Source organism: Balaenoptera borealis, assembly GCF_965194805.1.
Source record: "Balaenoptera borealis genome assembly, chromosome: 5".
Classification (NCBI taxonomy): Eukaryota; Metazoa; Chordata; class Mammalia; order Artiodactyla; family Balaenopteridae; genus Balaenoptera; species Balaenoptera borealis.
Window position 1 is genome coordinate 82,618,695 of NC_138862.1, and position 12,946 is coordinate 82,631,640.

General features: G+C 34.1%; 1 protein-coding gene across 5 annotated transcripts in view; it reads right to left on the reverse strand.

The window, feature by feature from the left end:
- The window catches only part of VPS8 (VPS8 subunit of CORVET complex), a 287,700-nt gene that overhangs the window by 179,593 nt on the left and 95,161 nt on the right, over positions 1-12,946 (reverse strand). For all 5 annotated transcript variants that reach the window (XM_082392935.1, XM_082392936.1, XM_082392937.1 and 2 more), the window contains exons 22-23: positions 4,338-4,560; positions 1,084-1,173 (exon numbers count right to left, since the gene is read on the reverse strand). In XM_082392935.1, coding sequence (XP_082249061.1) covers positions 1,084-1,173; positions 4,338-4,560 — 313 coding nt within the window. The remainder of the gene's footprint in view (positions 1-1,083; positions 1,174-4,337; positions 4,561-12,946) is intronic.

Here is a 12,946-nt window from a genome sequence, read left to right on the forward strand (position 1 = left end):
AGAATCTGTTTTCACAGATTATTTTGAGAGAAACTAGAAACTGCATTAATTCTTCCTAATTGTGGTTTAATAGTGGGACGGAGAACATTTTTGCATGCGCGCAGGTCATGGACCTCACTGAAGAGTCAGCTAAGAGGTGTGCAAATGTTAAAAATACTTATCTGAAATACAGACAGTCAAGGTCAAAACCAGTGGGGAGGGCTGTGGCACTCATTTGGAAAATGACCAAGAGACAAGAAGTACAGCCAAAACTGAAGGAGTTATGAATTAGAGGGATATTCACCTACCAAGCTAAATATATTTAAAGAAGACTGAAATATCATAGGATGACTGCTGACTTAATACTGAAGATGGTTTTGGATGTCCATTAAATATGCAAAAAAGTTGACTGGATGCCTTCAGGAGAAGCCTGGGTCTTCTGATCCAGGTAATGAAGTCACTGTAATAAAGCAATGGGCTGGCAGGGCACGACATCCATAACCCATAATTCTGTCTATAAATTTAAGGGAAATAACAAGATGAAGATGGGTTTGGTTCTTTTTAAAATAAGCCCAAATGCTTTTTAGATGCTCTCTTCTAACGGTAAGGAGAATAAGAAATTATAATAAATGCTATAAAATTCTGAAATAGGAAAAGCAACAAATTAGCAATTGGCAAATCATGACCTCCCACCATTTTCAGGACCTTCCCCTAGAAGAATATATCTACAAAATAATATTACTCAATAGTGCCATTACTCTATACAGTAAATATATATAATGAATTTCTTAAACCTTTTGGAAAAGCTATAATAATATCAAAATTTTTTAGAAAAAATCTTAAAGTCTAATGGGCTTTTAATTTTATCTGTTGTTCCCTGGGATTTAAATACCTACTTATGCAGATTAAAAAAGAAAGCAATGGTAGAAGGTATAAAACTAAAGACTATCTAAAGTCCTAAATAACAATGGGTGCAAGTCTAATAAATCTACAAGAAATTTTAAAGTGATTGGATGAAAACAAACTATTCAAAGCAAATGGAGAGAAGGGAAAAAACATTAATAGACAGTGTTAAATATGCGTATAAGTTAGAACGTATTTTACCTCCATTGGACTAATAAATTCATTCATGCCTCTGTTGTAGACATAGATCATAGCATCATATAGCCGATTTTCCCAACACATGAGAACTACCTGTAAAAAGGAAAAGTTGCTTGGTCCACACAATTGAGCAAATCTCACCAATAACTTTCCTCAAAGCTTTAAGAATGGGGAAGATCTTAAATTCTCTTTCCTAATTTTTCTTATTCCTTCTCTGAAAAAAACTGAAATTGAAGTACTCAAACACAATGCCAGGGTAAGATCTGTTGTAGGTTCAATGTTACTTTCAACAGTACAATAGCTACTTTTAAACATCCCCCAATGTCTGATTTTATTTCTTCTTTATCCTCCCCCTTTCCATATCCATCTTACCTTTGGTCACTAGTTCTACAAATATTTACTGAACATCTATATTCAGGTCCTCTCCTAGGCACTGCGGATAAAGTGATAGGTAAGACAAACCCAGACCTATTCTCTACCCTAAAAGAACTTCCATTCATCCTGGACACTCACCAAAAGAAGGGGCACAAAATGGTGCATGAATTATGACTTAGGGAAGATACTCAATTACACAAATAGTTCATTTACGAATGTGGTAAGTCTATAAAGGAACTTGACTTGGTCTGGAGTATTCAGAAGGTCATCCCTGAGGGAGCAATATTTAAGTTAGGACCTAACAGATACATGTATGTGAGCCAAAAGCCGATGTGGAAACTAGGGGCTCTGCAGGCAGAAGGAGCAGTAAGGATGAGGAATAGAGATGAAGGGATTAGGAAGAGGAATAGAGATGACTTAAGTATAGAGTACCCTATATACTGTTCCTACGAGAGCTATATTATACTACTGAGTGACAGGAGAAGACCGAAGTGGAAGAGTAGAGGTCAACAAAGGAGAATGACAAGGAATAGCCAAAGGGAAAACAAACTACTAGTCTGAGGGAAAATGGAAGTGAGGTGTCATGGGAGAGTCCTTCTAGACAAAGGCATGTTCTGGGACCTCTTCTCCTTCTCTCACTTTCCGCCCTCTCAGCCAGTGCCATGATCATACATCTCTTTACAGCTTCAGCCCTAACCTCTCCTCTGACCCATATATCCAACCACTAACTTGATATCTTCACCTGAGTGTCTAGTAGCTATCAAAATAAAATGGCAAAATACAACTCCTGATTTTGTCTCCCAAACTTAGACCTACCCCAGTCTTCCAATCTTCTTAAAGGAATCACTATCCACCTTGTTTTTCAAGCCAAAAAATTAGGCAACAGCCTTAAATTCTCTCTTTCCACACCTTTAGGTCCAATTCATCAGCAAATAAGTTCTACCTCCAAAATGTATCCAAAGTCAGGCCATCTCTCTCCATCTCACCACTATCATCTCTGGCCAGGACTACCTCCTGGACCAGCTCTTAACCAATCTCCTTGTTTCTTCTGTACTTGGCCCCCACCCCTCATTCTCTTATCTATAGGCAAATCAGAGTGATCTCACTTAAAACCTTTTAATGATTTCCTATAGCACTCAGAATAAAAAGGAAAAATCTGTACCTTGCCCTGAAAGGGCTACCTCTCTCTTTCAACCAAGCTCTGTTTGCCTTTTATCTGTAACTTTTAGCACCCAACACAAATCTTTTTTTTTTTTTTTTTTTTGCATTAGCTGTTGTTTTTACCTGTAACAGTCTTCTCCTCCAAGATTTCTGCACTACTGATTCCTTCTTGTCATTCAGATTCCGGATTCGATCAGACTCAATGTTACTTTCTTGGTTTTCTATAACTGACCCATCTAAGAGATCTCATTCTCTCTTTATCATACTGCCTGTTTGACTTTTAACATAATACTTGTTTTGGATATTTCTGGCTTGTTGACTTGTTTGTCTGTTTATTATCAAACTTTTTTTTGCTAATGTAAGCCTTATGATAAGCCTTGTCCACCAGGGTCACTAAAGCATTGGAGGTCATTACAGACTCTAGTGAAAGTAAAGCTGAAGAAATATTAGGATGTGAATGAAATGGAAGAGGCAACTTAGAGAATGCTTTCAAGAAATGTGGGAAAGAAAGAAAAAGGGAAAGGGGTGGAGGAAGGAAGGAAGGAAGAAAGGAGGGAGGGAGGGAGGGATCTGGCTGCAAGTGGGAAATGTGATATGGCAGTAACCAAAGGGGAAGGAGGGGAAGGCTGGATACGGAGAGAAGGGGAGATTGTTTAAACTGTTGTTTTAACATGAAAAAGAGCAGAGAATATTTACCTAGTGTTGGAGAAAAAGCTAAAAATGTTGGAAGGAGAAGAAATTAGAAATTTCTCTTATATCAGTGATAGTAAATAAAGCTAGATTGATAACATGCTCTCAAATCACCAGACCTATTGTCAGACATGAAGATTACGCCAAATTACCCACATGACAGAAAGGCATATGTAAAGAGGACCTGGCCTTTGCAAACTTCCATGAAGAAAACAATAACCATTTTCCAAACCCTTCATTTCCGTGTGATTTTGCACATTAAAAACAAACAAACAAACAAACAAAAAACCTTTGGTCCTTCTAAGTTTGTAAGTCACCGTATTTTAGCTCAGTAGGGCTCAGCACCTTGGTACCTTTGTGCCTTTGCTCAGCATTAGGACTGAAGAGTTAAATGAAGAGTTAAGAGTGAAGTGTCTTAGGTCAGATACATATTGCTCCTCAATTAAGGACTTAAAACTTATGTGGAGACCTCAGATATACTGGAGGTATATTATCAATGAGCTGGCTGATCATGCTAAGATGTCCTGAAGTTTGCTTCTTATACTATGCCCTGCATTTCAAAACTTAATGTATGAAAGTTATCAACTCTGGACATATAAACTAGCTTTTCAAAAAAATGGCATCATACTCTCAAAAGTAAAAATATTCTATTTTTCACGTGGAAGTGCTTATAGTTGAAATTCACTTGCAGGATGAAAATTGTAGTAGTGAACAAACAAACTGATGAAGAAGGATAGACCAATAAGCATTTATCGAGCAACTACCAAATATAAACCCTATGCTAAGAGCTCTGGGGGATGTCAAGGAAACCGAAGACTACTGGCTTGCAGGAGTTCCTAATCTAGCTTTAAGTAAAGAACACTGCTAAGAAATATATTGACATATATAAGTTTATGAGACCTTGTACCAAAAAGTGCTAAAAAATAATTAGGGTTGATGAAAGACAGAGTAAGGCCCAATGAGTCAGGTAAATATATTCAATAAAGGAATGATGTTTATTCCATAAATTAGTAGACTGCCTATAAACTCACCTGCTGAATATCTAGGCTGGTGATATCCATATGTACAATGAGGGCTTCCACATTTTCCATTAATTTTTTATCTTGGAAATGAACAATCAAGTCTTTCATTACCTGGGGTGTGATCCCCACCAATTTATCACTTAAAATATATGGTTCAAGGCACTCCAAAAACACTCCTTTGGCCACTGAATTCTCACTTAATTTGTCATACACCTGGCTAAATAAAAGATCCCTGCAACAGAACGGGAAAAAATACTTTTAGGAACATTCCAAACATCCATTAAATTCAGTCTACTAAGTATATCTCATCTTTTTCCTATTTCAACTTACATGCAAGTTTATTAAAAACAGTAACAAAATTTGCAAAGAGCTTTATATTTTGAAAAATCTCTTATATATACTATCCTAATTAATTCACCCAATACTTTTTACAAATAAAAAATGTTGAATAAGTTAAATTATTTACTGAAAATCAGTTAGCTAACAAGTGATAGATTCAGAATTTGCATCAGCCATCTGACCTAAACCCTGTGCTGAATCCATTATGGCACACTGCTTCTTAAAGACAACATTGATATGGGAGCAGGTAGTACAGAGACTGTGATGAAGTAAAAAAAAAAATTAAATAGACTATTCACAATTTATCCTTTCCTCTTTCCTGGTATCTAAATATTCCCATCTGATCTGCAACGCCAATCTGCTTCTTTATCTAGTTCTTGCCCCTTGCTTCCCAAAGGGTTTAGGTAGTGATTATTGATGGGAGAGGAAGAAGAAAATGTTCAATGTTTTAAAAATATGTCTGAAAACTATTTTACTGCAGAAACAAAAAAACTAATTAATCAAATGCTACCACACTCAATAACTGTGTTTTATTTACTTTGTATTTCTTCTGCAAAGAGTCCAGAAATAATTTTAGAGTTCTATTCACCATAGACATAATCTGAATTTTGTTTTCACCCAATATTATATAAGCATTGTCCTAAGCTGCTACTTAACTCTTTAAAATTACCATTTTGTCTAACCACGTTTCAATATGCTGAAACATCAGAATTTATATAACTATTCCTGTAATGTATCACTTATTTCCACTATTTCACTATTATGAGTGAGGCCACAATGAACATCTACATATATAGTCTTTCCATTTGGGGGCTTAATTCCTTAGTCATTCTACTTTTAGAAATTTATTTAAAGTCAAAAGATACAAAAAATTTTGTGGCACTTAAAATGTATTACTAAATTATCTTCAAAAATCATCATAGCACCAATTTACACAGCCATCAGTAATGTATAATTTCAACAGTTTCAACAGACAACTGTCTTTAGTTTTTTCCCATATAGTTTAATGTATAAATTAAACAACATCACTGTTTTCAATTCTTTGATGACTGGCAAAATTAAATGTTTTCCATGTTTCCATTTATACAGTGTATTGACTTATATCATTCACTGATTCTTTAATTCTCTCTTTTTTCAAATACAAAAACTGTGCTAATTCTATTTACCTGTTAGGATCAATTGTTTATTTATTTATTTGCTAAATGTATAATCTCTATATATGTGCATCATGTCAATTGTGAAAAGTGGTAGATGGTTCATCCACAGGTGTGATCTTTCATGACAAGTTCCACAAAAAGGACAAGGAAGATTCTGAAAGCAATGGGATGGGGTCTTGCCTCATCTGAAGTCCTGGAAGGGGGACAAATAATAAATGGACTGGCTACAACTGCATAGAACGCCATGTTGCTTTTCAATAAACAGTATTTGCAATATCCTGGGGGGAAATCCATATCCATTTATTTTTTTCTCATATCCACAAGTGTAATTATGGCATCATTTTCCCCTTCGCTTTATATTTATCAGAGTATTTTTCATGTTAGTTTCATTTTAATCAACAGTCCATTACATTTTTGTGATTACCAATTACTAGCCAAGCAAAAGGAACTGAGATTAATGAAGCCTTACTGTAAGAAAGATAAAATAAGAGTAACAAAGTAACTCTAATGAACTTAAAGAAAATGTCATATTTGCTAGCCCTTGCACTCTGTAATGTGTTGTTAAAAACAACATGCTAGGAAAGATAATTATATATTTCAGTTCAGCACAAAAAGCCCTGGGGAGGAAAATTAAAGAGCTACAAATTCAGTAAACAGAGCATAAAAGTTGACAAACAAGGCACTCCTGTGACAAACTACAGCATGCAATGCTGGTAAGATTAATGGCAAAACTATATGCTTCTTTCTTAACCAGTAAGAGGCTATAATAAAGAAGCAAGAAAAATATAACTCAGCAACTCCTATCTGCATCTCTACCTTAAAAGAAAAATAAAACAAAATTTTAAGACATGTTCTCATCATTCTGGGAAAATATTTATTAGATCATCAGAGAAGGAGGGAAAAAGAAAAGTACATACAAAAAAAAAAAATGGTTTTGGCTCTTGTGTTTCTTTCTGTACTTAGGCATTATACTCCAGGGTGCTGACTTTGTTTCCTGGAACGGCTAATGTCAAAACTGATGTTTATTTATCGCTTCAAGCTTAGCCTCCTTATAACCAGTATAATAGAAAAATCCTGAATAAATAAATTCTGAATAACAGAGGGCCAACAAAAAGGTCTTCTACATAACTTCACTTTATATTAATACTCATATTAAAGACATTATTTGGAGTTTATCACACATAACTTCAAATTGATAGAAAAAAATGACCAAATTCACTTTTTGCACTATCAATTTTACAATTAAAAAATGTGAAGAACTCAGCTTATGAGATAATTACAAATTCAGAGACTGTCTGAAGGGAGCAAGAGCGTCAATCCTAACACTTGCCAGCGTACACTAAATATACACCAGAACCAAATAAACAACCCCCCACTAGATATAAGTGGGATTTAATAAATCCAAAGTTGATTTCGGCTGGCCTCTTTATTTATAAAATTAAAAACAAAGTTCAAAAGAATAGATACATGTAAATGTAGAGCTGAATCACCTTGCTGTACACCTGAAATTAACACAACATTTTTAATCACCTGAACTCCAATATAAAATAAAAAGTTAAAAAAAAAAAAAAGGGCTCCATATGACCTGGAAAATATGACCTTTAGAGATAATCCACTATTTTTTTTTTTTTTACCAAATTTCACTTATTTAATTAAAATTTATTGAGAACCTGTTACATGTCTGGCTACTATCATAGATGCTGAATTGTGTGCAAAATGAAAGTTATTTCACTGCTCAAAAAAAGTTCAAATGATCTTCAAGAAATTATGTTCAAAATGCTCTGTTTCCTGATACAAGTATCACAGTTTGTAAATATTTCCTTTAAAAAGACATGGCTTACTTAAACTCTGTGAATATATTGAAAACTACCATACTCTTTAAAATGGTGAATTTTATGGTACGTGAATTATATCTCAATATAGCAGTTAGATAAAATAAAAAAGGCATGGCCCCATTTTTCACCCAGCTTTGATGTTTAAAATTTTAACTTGCAGTTACCAAGAAAATGATGAGAAAACTCAAAACATTAAGTTCCTCAACCATGGCTGATAATTAAAATCTTTCTGTTTCACAAATAATAATCCTGATGTTGAACAACAAGGTTAAACAAATACTCTGGCTATCAAAAAGCCACTTCAGGTTCACTTTAGATTTAAGAGAAATATTTTTGGTTCAGATTTATATATAATTCAAGTTATATGAATAATGGCTTCTTTTTGGATCTCTGCTTACAGTGATATAAGCTTGAAGTGGTCAAGATCATCTACATACAGCACCTATTTTGTTTTATAATGGCTTTGAGATATAATTCACACATAATAACAGCATTTATTTAAGCACTTATTTTTAAACAATGTTCAAAATTACGATTATAGTTCAAGTAAACTCTGGACCTATTTTCAAAATAAACTGAAATTATGGCTACTGTTGTATAAGCAAAATGACAAATCATTAAATATCCTACAAAAACCCTTGAGATATTTTATATCTTTTTCTAGTACTGCAAAAATATATATGCACTATCAAATTGAAATGAAACTGTGTGAGCAGAGACCAAATTATGAAAATAAAGGTAGATCTTCAAAAACAGAATTTCCTATCATTTCTGATTTTAAAAGATTCACAAAAAGATAATAAAGCCAAATTTTAACCAAAAATGATGTCCATTACACACTGATCAGTATGCCCTACAGAGAAAAAGCAGTGTGGTTCCTGCCATAGTAAAAAGGATTTTACATTATAAAAGAATTCTTACATATGAATGGAAATACATATATATCCTAGTAATGTAATATTACTGCTGGGTATGAAATTCTACGACTTATGATACAGAGGTAACAGTGATCATAGTATAATAATGGTTGTGGTATTGAGTTAAAATTAATTTCAGAGTATGTACTCTGTGTTTATAATTTAACCCTCATAAGAGACAGTATAATATATGAAAATAAGAGGACTGACTATAAAACCAATGTACTCAATCAGAAAATATTAATATAAAAGGTATCTGGAGGCCAGTATTGAGTGTCTAAGTGACCACCCTAGAAGTGGAAGAAGTTACTTGAAATTGGCTGAGTACTCGATTATGTTTTGTTTGTTTGTTTGTTTTAGTTGTTTGCTATTTAATGTAATTACTGATATATTTTTAAATTTATCATTTATTATCTTTCTCCTCCTAACTATTCTTAATTACTTTTGCTCCTTTTGACTTTTTTTAAATTGTATTTTTAATCATGACACCATTTATTACCTTGTTAGTTATATATGTTTTTACTATTATATACTAAGTATGGGTTTAGAGATTATAATTTGCATCTTCAAATTATTAAATTATAATATAAATTAATAAATTTACCACCTTCTAGACAGTGCAAGGACTTTAATACACTTTAACCTTATTTACCCTTTTCTCCAATTATGTAGTATTGTTTTCATATATATTTCTCTTCATTTTTCTTCATGTTTTATTCAATCCTCACACATATTGATTATATTCTATATTCACTTACACACATATTAGCTTTTCCACCTCAATCATTTTCCTTTTATCTAAAGAACAGCTTTTGTTATTTGTTTAGTGCAGGTCTGCAAATGATGAATTCTCTCAGTTTGTGTTTCTTAGAATATATTTCTATAACACTTTCATTTTCAAAAGGTATTTTTGTTGTATATAGAATTCTATATTAATAGATGTTTTCTTTCTGTCCTTTCACAATTCTGTTGTCTTTGGCTTCCATTATTTCTGTTTAGAAGTAAGCTGTAAGGTTAATTGTTACTATTTTATTTATTTATTTATTTATTTTTATACACATCACTTTATACATGTCAGTCCCAATCGCCCAATTCAGCACACCACCATCCCCACCCCACCGCAGTTTTCCCCCCTTGGTGTCCATACGTTTGTTCTCTACATCTGTGTCTCAACTTCTGCCCTACAACCCAGTTCATCTGTACCATTTTTCTAGGTTCCACATACATGCGTTAATATACGATATTTGTTTTTCTCTTTCTGACTTACTTCACTCTGTATGACAGTCTCTAGATCCATCCACGTCTCAACAAATGACTCAATTTCGTTCCTTTTTATGGCTGAGTAATATTCCATTGTATATATGCACCACATCTTCTTTATCCATTCATCTGTTGATGGGCATTTAGGTTGCTTCCATGACCTGGCTATTGTAAATAGTGCTGCAATGAACATTCGGGTGCATGTGTCTTTTTGAATTACGGTTTTCTCTGGGTATATGCCCAGTAGTGGGATTGCTGGGTCATATGGTAATTCTATTTTTAGTTTTTTAAGGAACCTCCATATTGTTCTCCATAGTGGCTGTAACAATTTACATTCCCACCAACAGTGCAAGAGGGTTCCCTTTTCTCCACACCCTCTCCAGCATTTGTGGTTTGTAGATTTTCTGATGATGCCCATTCTAACTGGGGTGAGGTGATACCTCATTGTAGTTTTGATTTGCATTTCTCTAATAATTAGTGATGTTGAGCATCTTTTCATGTGCTTCGTGGCCGTCTGTATGTCTTCTTTGGAGAAATGTCTATTTAGGTCTTCTGCCCATTTTTGGATTAGGGTGTTTGTTTCTTTAATATTGAGCTGAATGAGCTGTTTATATATTTTGGAGATTAATCCTTTGTCCGTTGATTCGTTTGCAAATATTTTCTCCCATTCTGAGGGTTGTCTTTTCGTCTTGTTTATGGTTTCCTTTGCTGTGCAAAAGCTTTGAAGTTTCATTAGGTCCCATTTGTTTATTTTTGTTTTTATTTCCATTACTCCAGGAGGTGAATCAAAAAAGATCTTGCTGTGATTTATGTCAAAGAGTGTTCTTCCTATGTTTTCCTCTAAGAGTTTTATAGTGTCTGGTCTTACATTTAGGTCTAGAATCCATTTTGACTTTATTTTTGTGTATGGTGTTAGGGAGTGTTCTAATTTCATGCTTTTACATGTAGCTGTCCAGTTTTCCCAGCACCACTTACTGAAGAGACTGTCTTTTCTCCATTGTATATCTTTGCCTCCTTTGTCATAGATTAGTTGACCATAGGTGCGTGGGTTTATCTCTGGGCTTTCTGTCTTGTTCCATTGATCTATGTTTCTGTTTTTGTGTCAGTACCATATTGTCTTGATTACTGTAGCTTTGTAGTATAGTCTGAAGTCAGGGAGTCTGATTCCTCCCACTCCATTTTTTTCCCTCAAGACTGCTTTGGCTATTCGGGGTCTTTTGTGTCTCCATACAGATTTTAAGACTTTTTGTTCTACTTCTGTAAAAAAATGCCATTGGTAATTTGATAGGGATTGCATTGAATCTGTAGATTGCTTTGGGTAGTAGAGTCATTTTCACAATGTTGATTCTTCCAATCCAAGAACATGGTATATCTCTCCATCTGTTGGTATCATCTCTAATTTCTTTCATCAGTGTCTTATAGTGTTCTGCATACAGGTCTTTTGTCTCCCTAGGTAGGTGTATTCCTAGGTATTTTATTCTTTTTGTTGCAATGGTAAATGGGAGTGTTTCCATAATTTCTCTTTCAGATTTTTCATCATTAGTGTAAGGAATGCAAGAGATTACTGTGCATTAATTTTGTATCCTGCAACTTTACCAAATTCATTAATTAGCTCTAGCAGTTTTCTGGTGGCAGTTTTAGGATTCTCTATGTATAGTACCATGTCATCTGCAAACAGTGACAGTTTTACTTCTTCTTTTCCAATTTGTATTCCTTTTATTTCTTTTTCTTCTCTGATTGCCATGGCTAAGACTTCCAAAACTATGTTGAATAATAGTGGTGAGGGTGGACATCCTTGTCTCGTTGCTGATCTTACAGGAAATGCTTTCAGTTTTTCACCATTGAGAATGATGTTTGCTGTGGGTTTGTCATATATGACCTTTATTATGTTGAGATAGGTTCCCTCTATGCCCACTTTCTGGAGAGTTTTTATCATAAATGGGTGTTGAATTTTGTCAAAAGCTTTTTCTGCATCTATTGACATGATCATATAGTTTTTATTCTTCAATTTGTTAATATGGTGTATCACATTGATTGATTTGCATATATTGAAGAATCCTTGCATCCCTGGGATAAATCCCACTTGATCGTGGTGTATGATCCTTTTAATGTGTTGTTGGATTCTGTTTGCTAGTATTTTGTTGAGGATTTTTGCATCTATATTCATCAGTGATATTGGTCTGTAATTTTCTTTTTTTGTAGTGTCTTTGTCTGTTTTTGGTATCAGCGTGATGGTGGCCTCATAGAATGAGTTTGGGAGTGTTCCTTCCTCTGCAATTTTTTGGAAGAGTTGAGAAGGATAGGTGTTAGCTCTTCTCTAAATGTTTGATAGAATTCACCTGTGAAGCCATCTGGTCCTGGACTTTTGTTTGTTGGAAGATTTTTAATCACAGTTTCAATTCCATTACTTGTGATTGGTCTGTTCATATTTTCTGTTTCTTCCTGGTTCAGTCTTGGAAGGTTATACCTTTCTAAGAATTTGTCCATTTCTTCCAGGTTGTCCACTTTATTGGCATAGAGTTGCTTGTAGTAGTCTCTTAGGATGCTTTCTATTTCTGCGGTGTCTGTTGTAACTTCTCCTTTTTCATTTCTAATTTTATTGATTTGAGTCCTCTCCCTCTTTTTCTTGATGAGTCTGGCTAATGGTTTATCAATTTTGTTTATCTTCTCAAAGAACCAGCTTTTAGTTTTATTGATCTTTGCTATTGTTTTCTTTGTTCCTATTTCATTTTTTTCTGCTCTGATCTTTATGATTTCTTTCCTTCTGCTAACTTTGTGTTTTGTTTGTTCTTCTTTCTCTAGTTTCTTTAGGTGTAAGGTTAGATTGTTTACTTAAGATTTTTCTTGTTTCTTGAGGTAGGCTTGTATAGCTATAAACTTCCCTCTTAGAACTGCTTTTGCTGCATCCCATAGGTTTTGGGTCGTCGTGTTTTCATTGTCATTTGTCTCTAGGTATTTTTTGATTTCCTCTTTGATTTCTTCAGTGATCTCTTGGTTATTTAGTAACGTATTGTTTAGCCTCCATGTGTTTGTGTTTTTTACGTTTTTTTCCCTGTAATTCATTTCTAATCTCATAGCATTGTGGTCAGAAAAGATGCTTGATATGATTT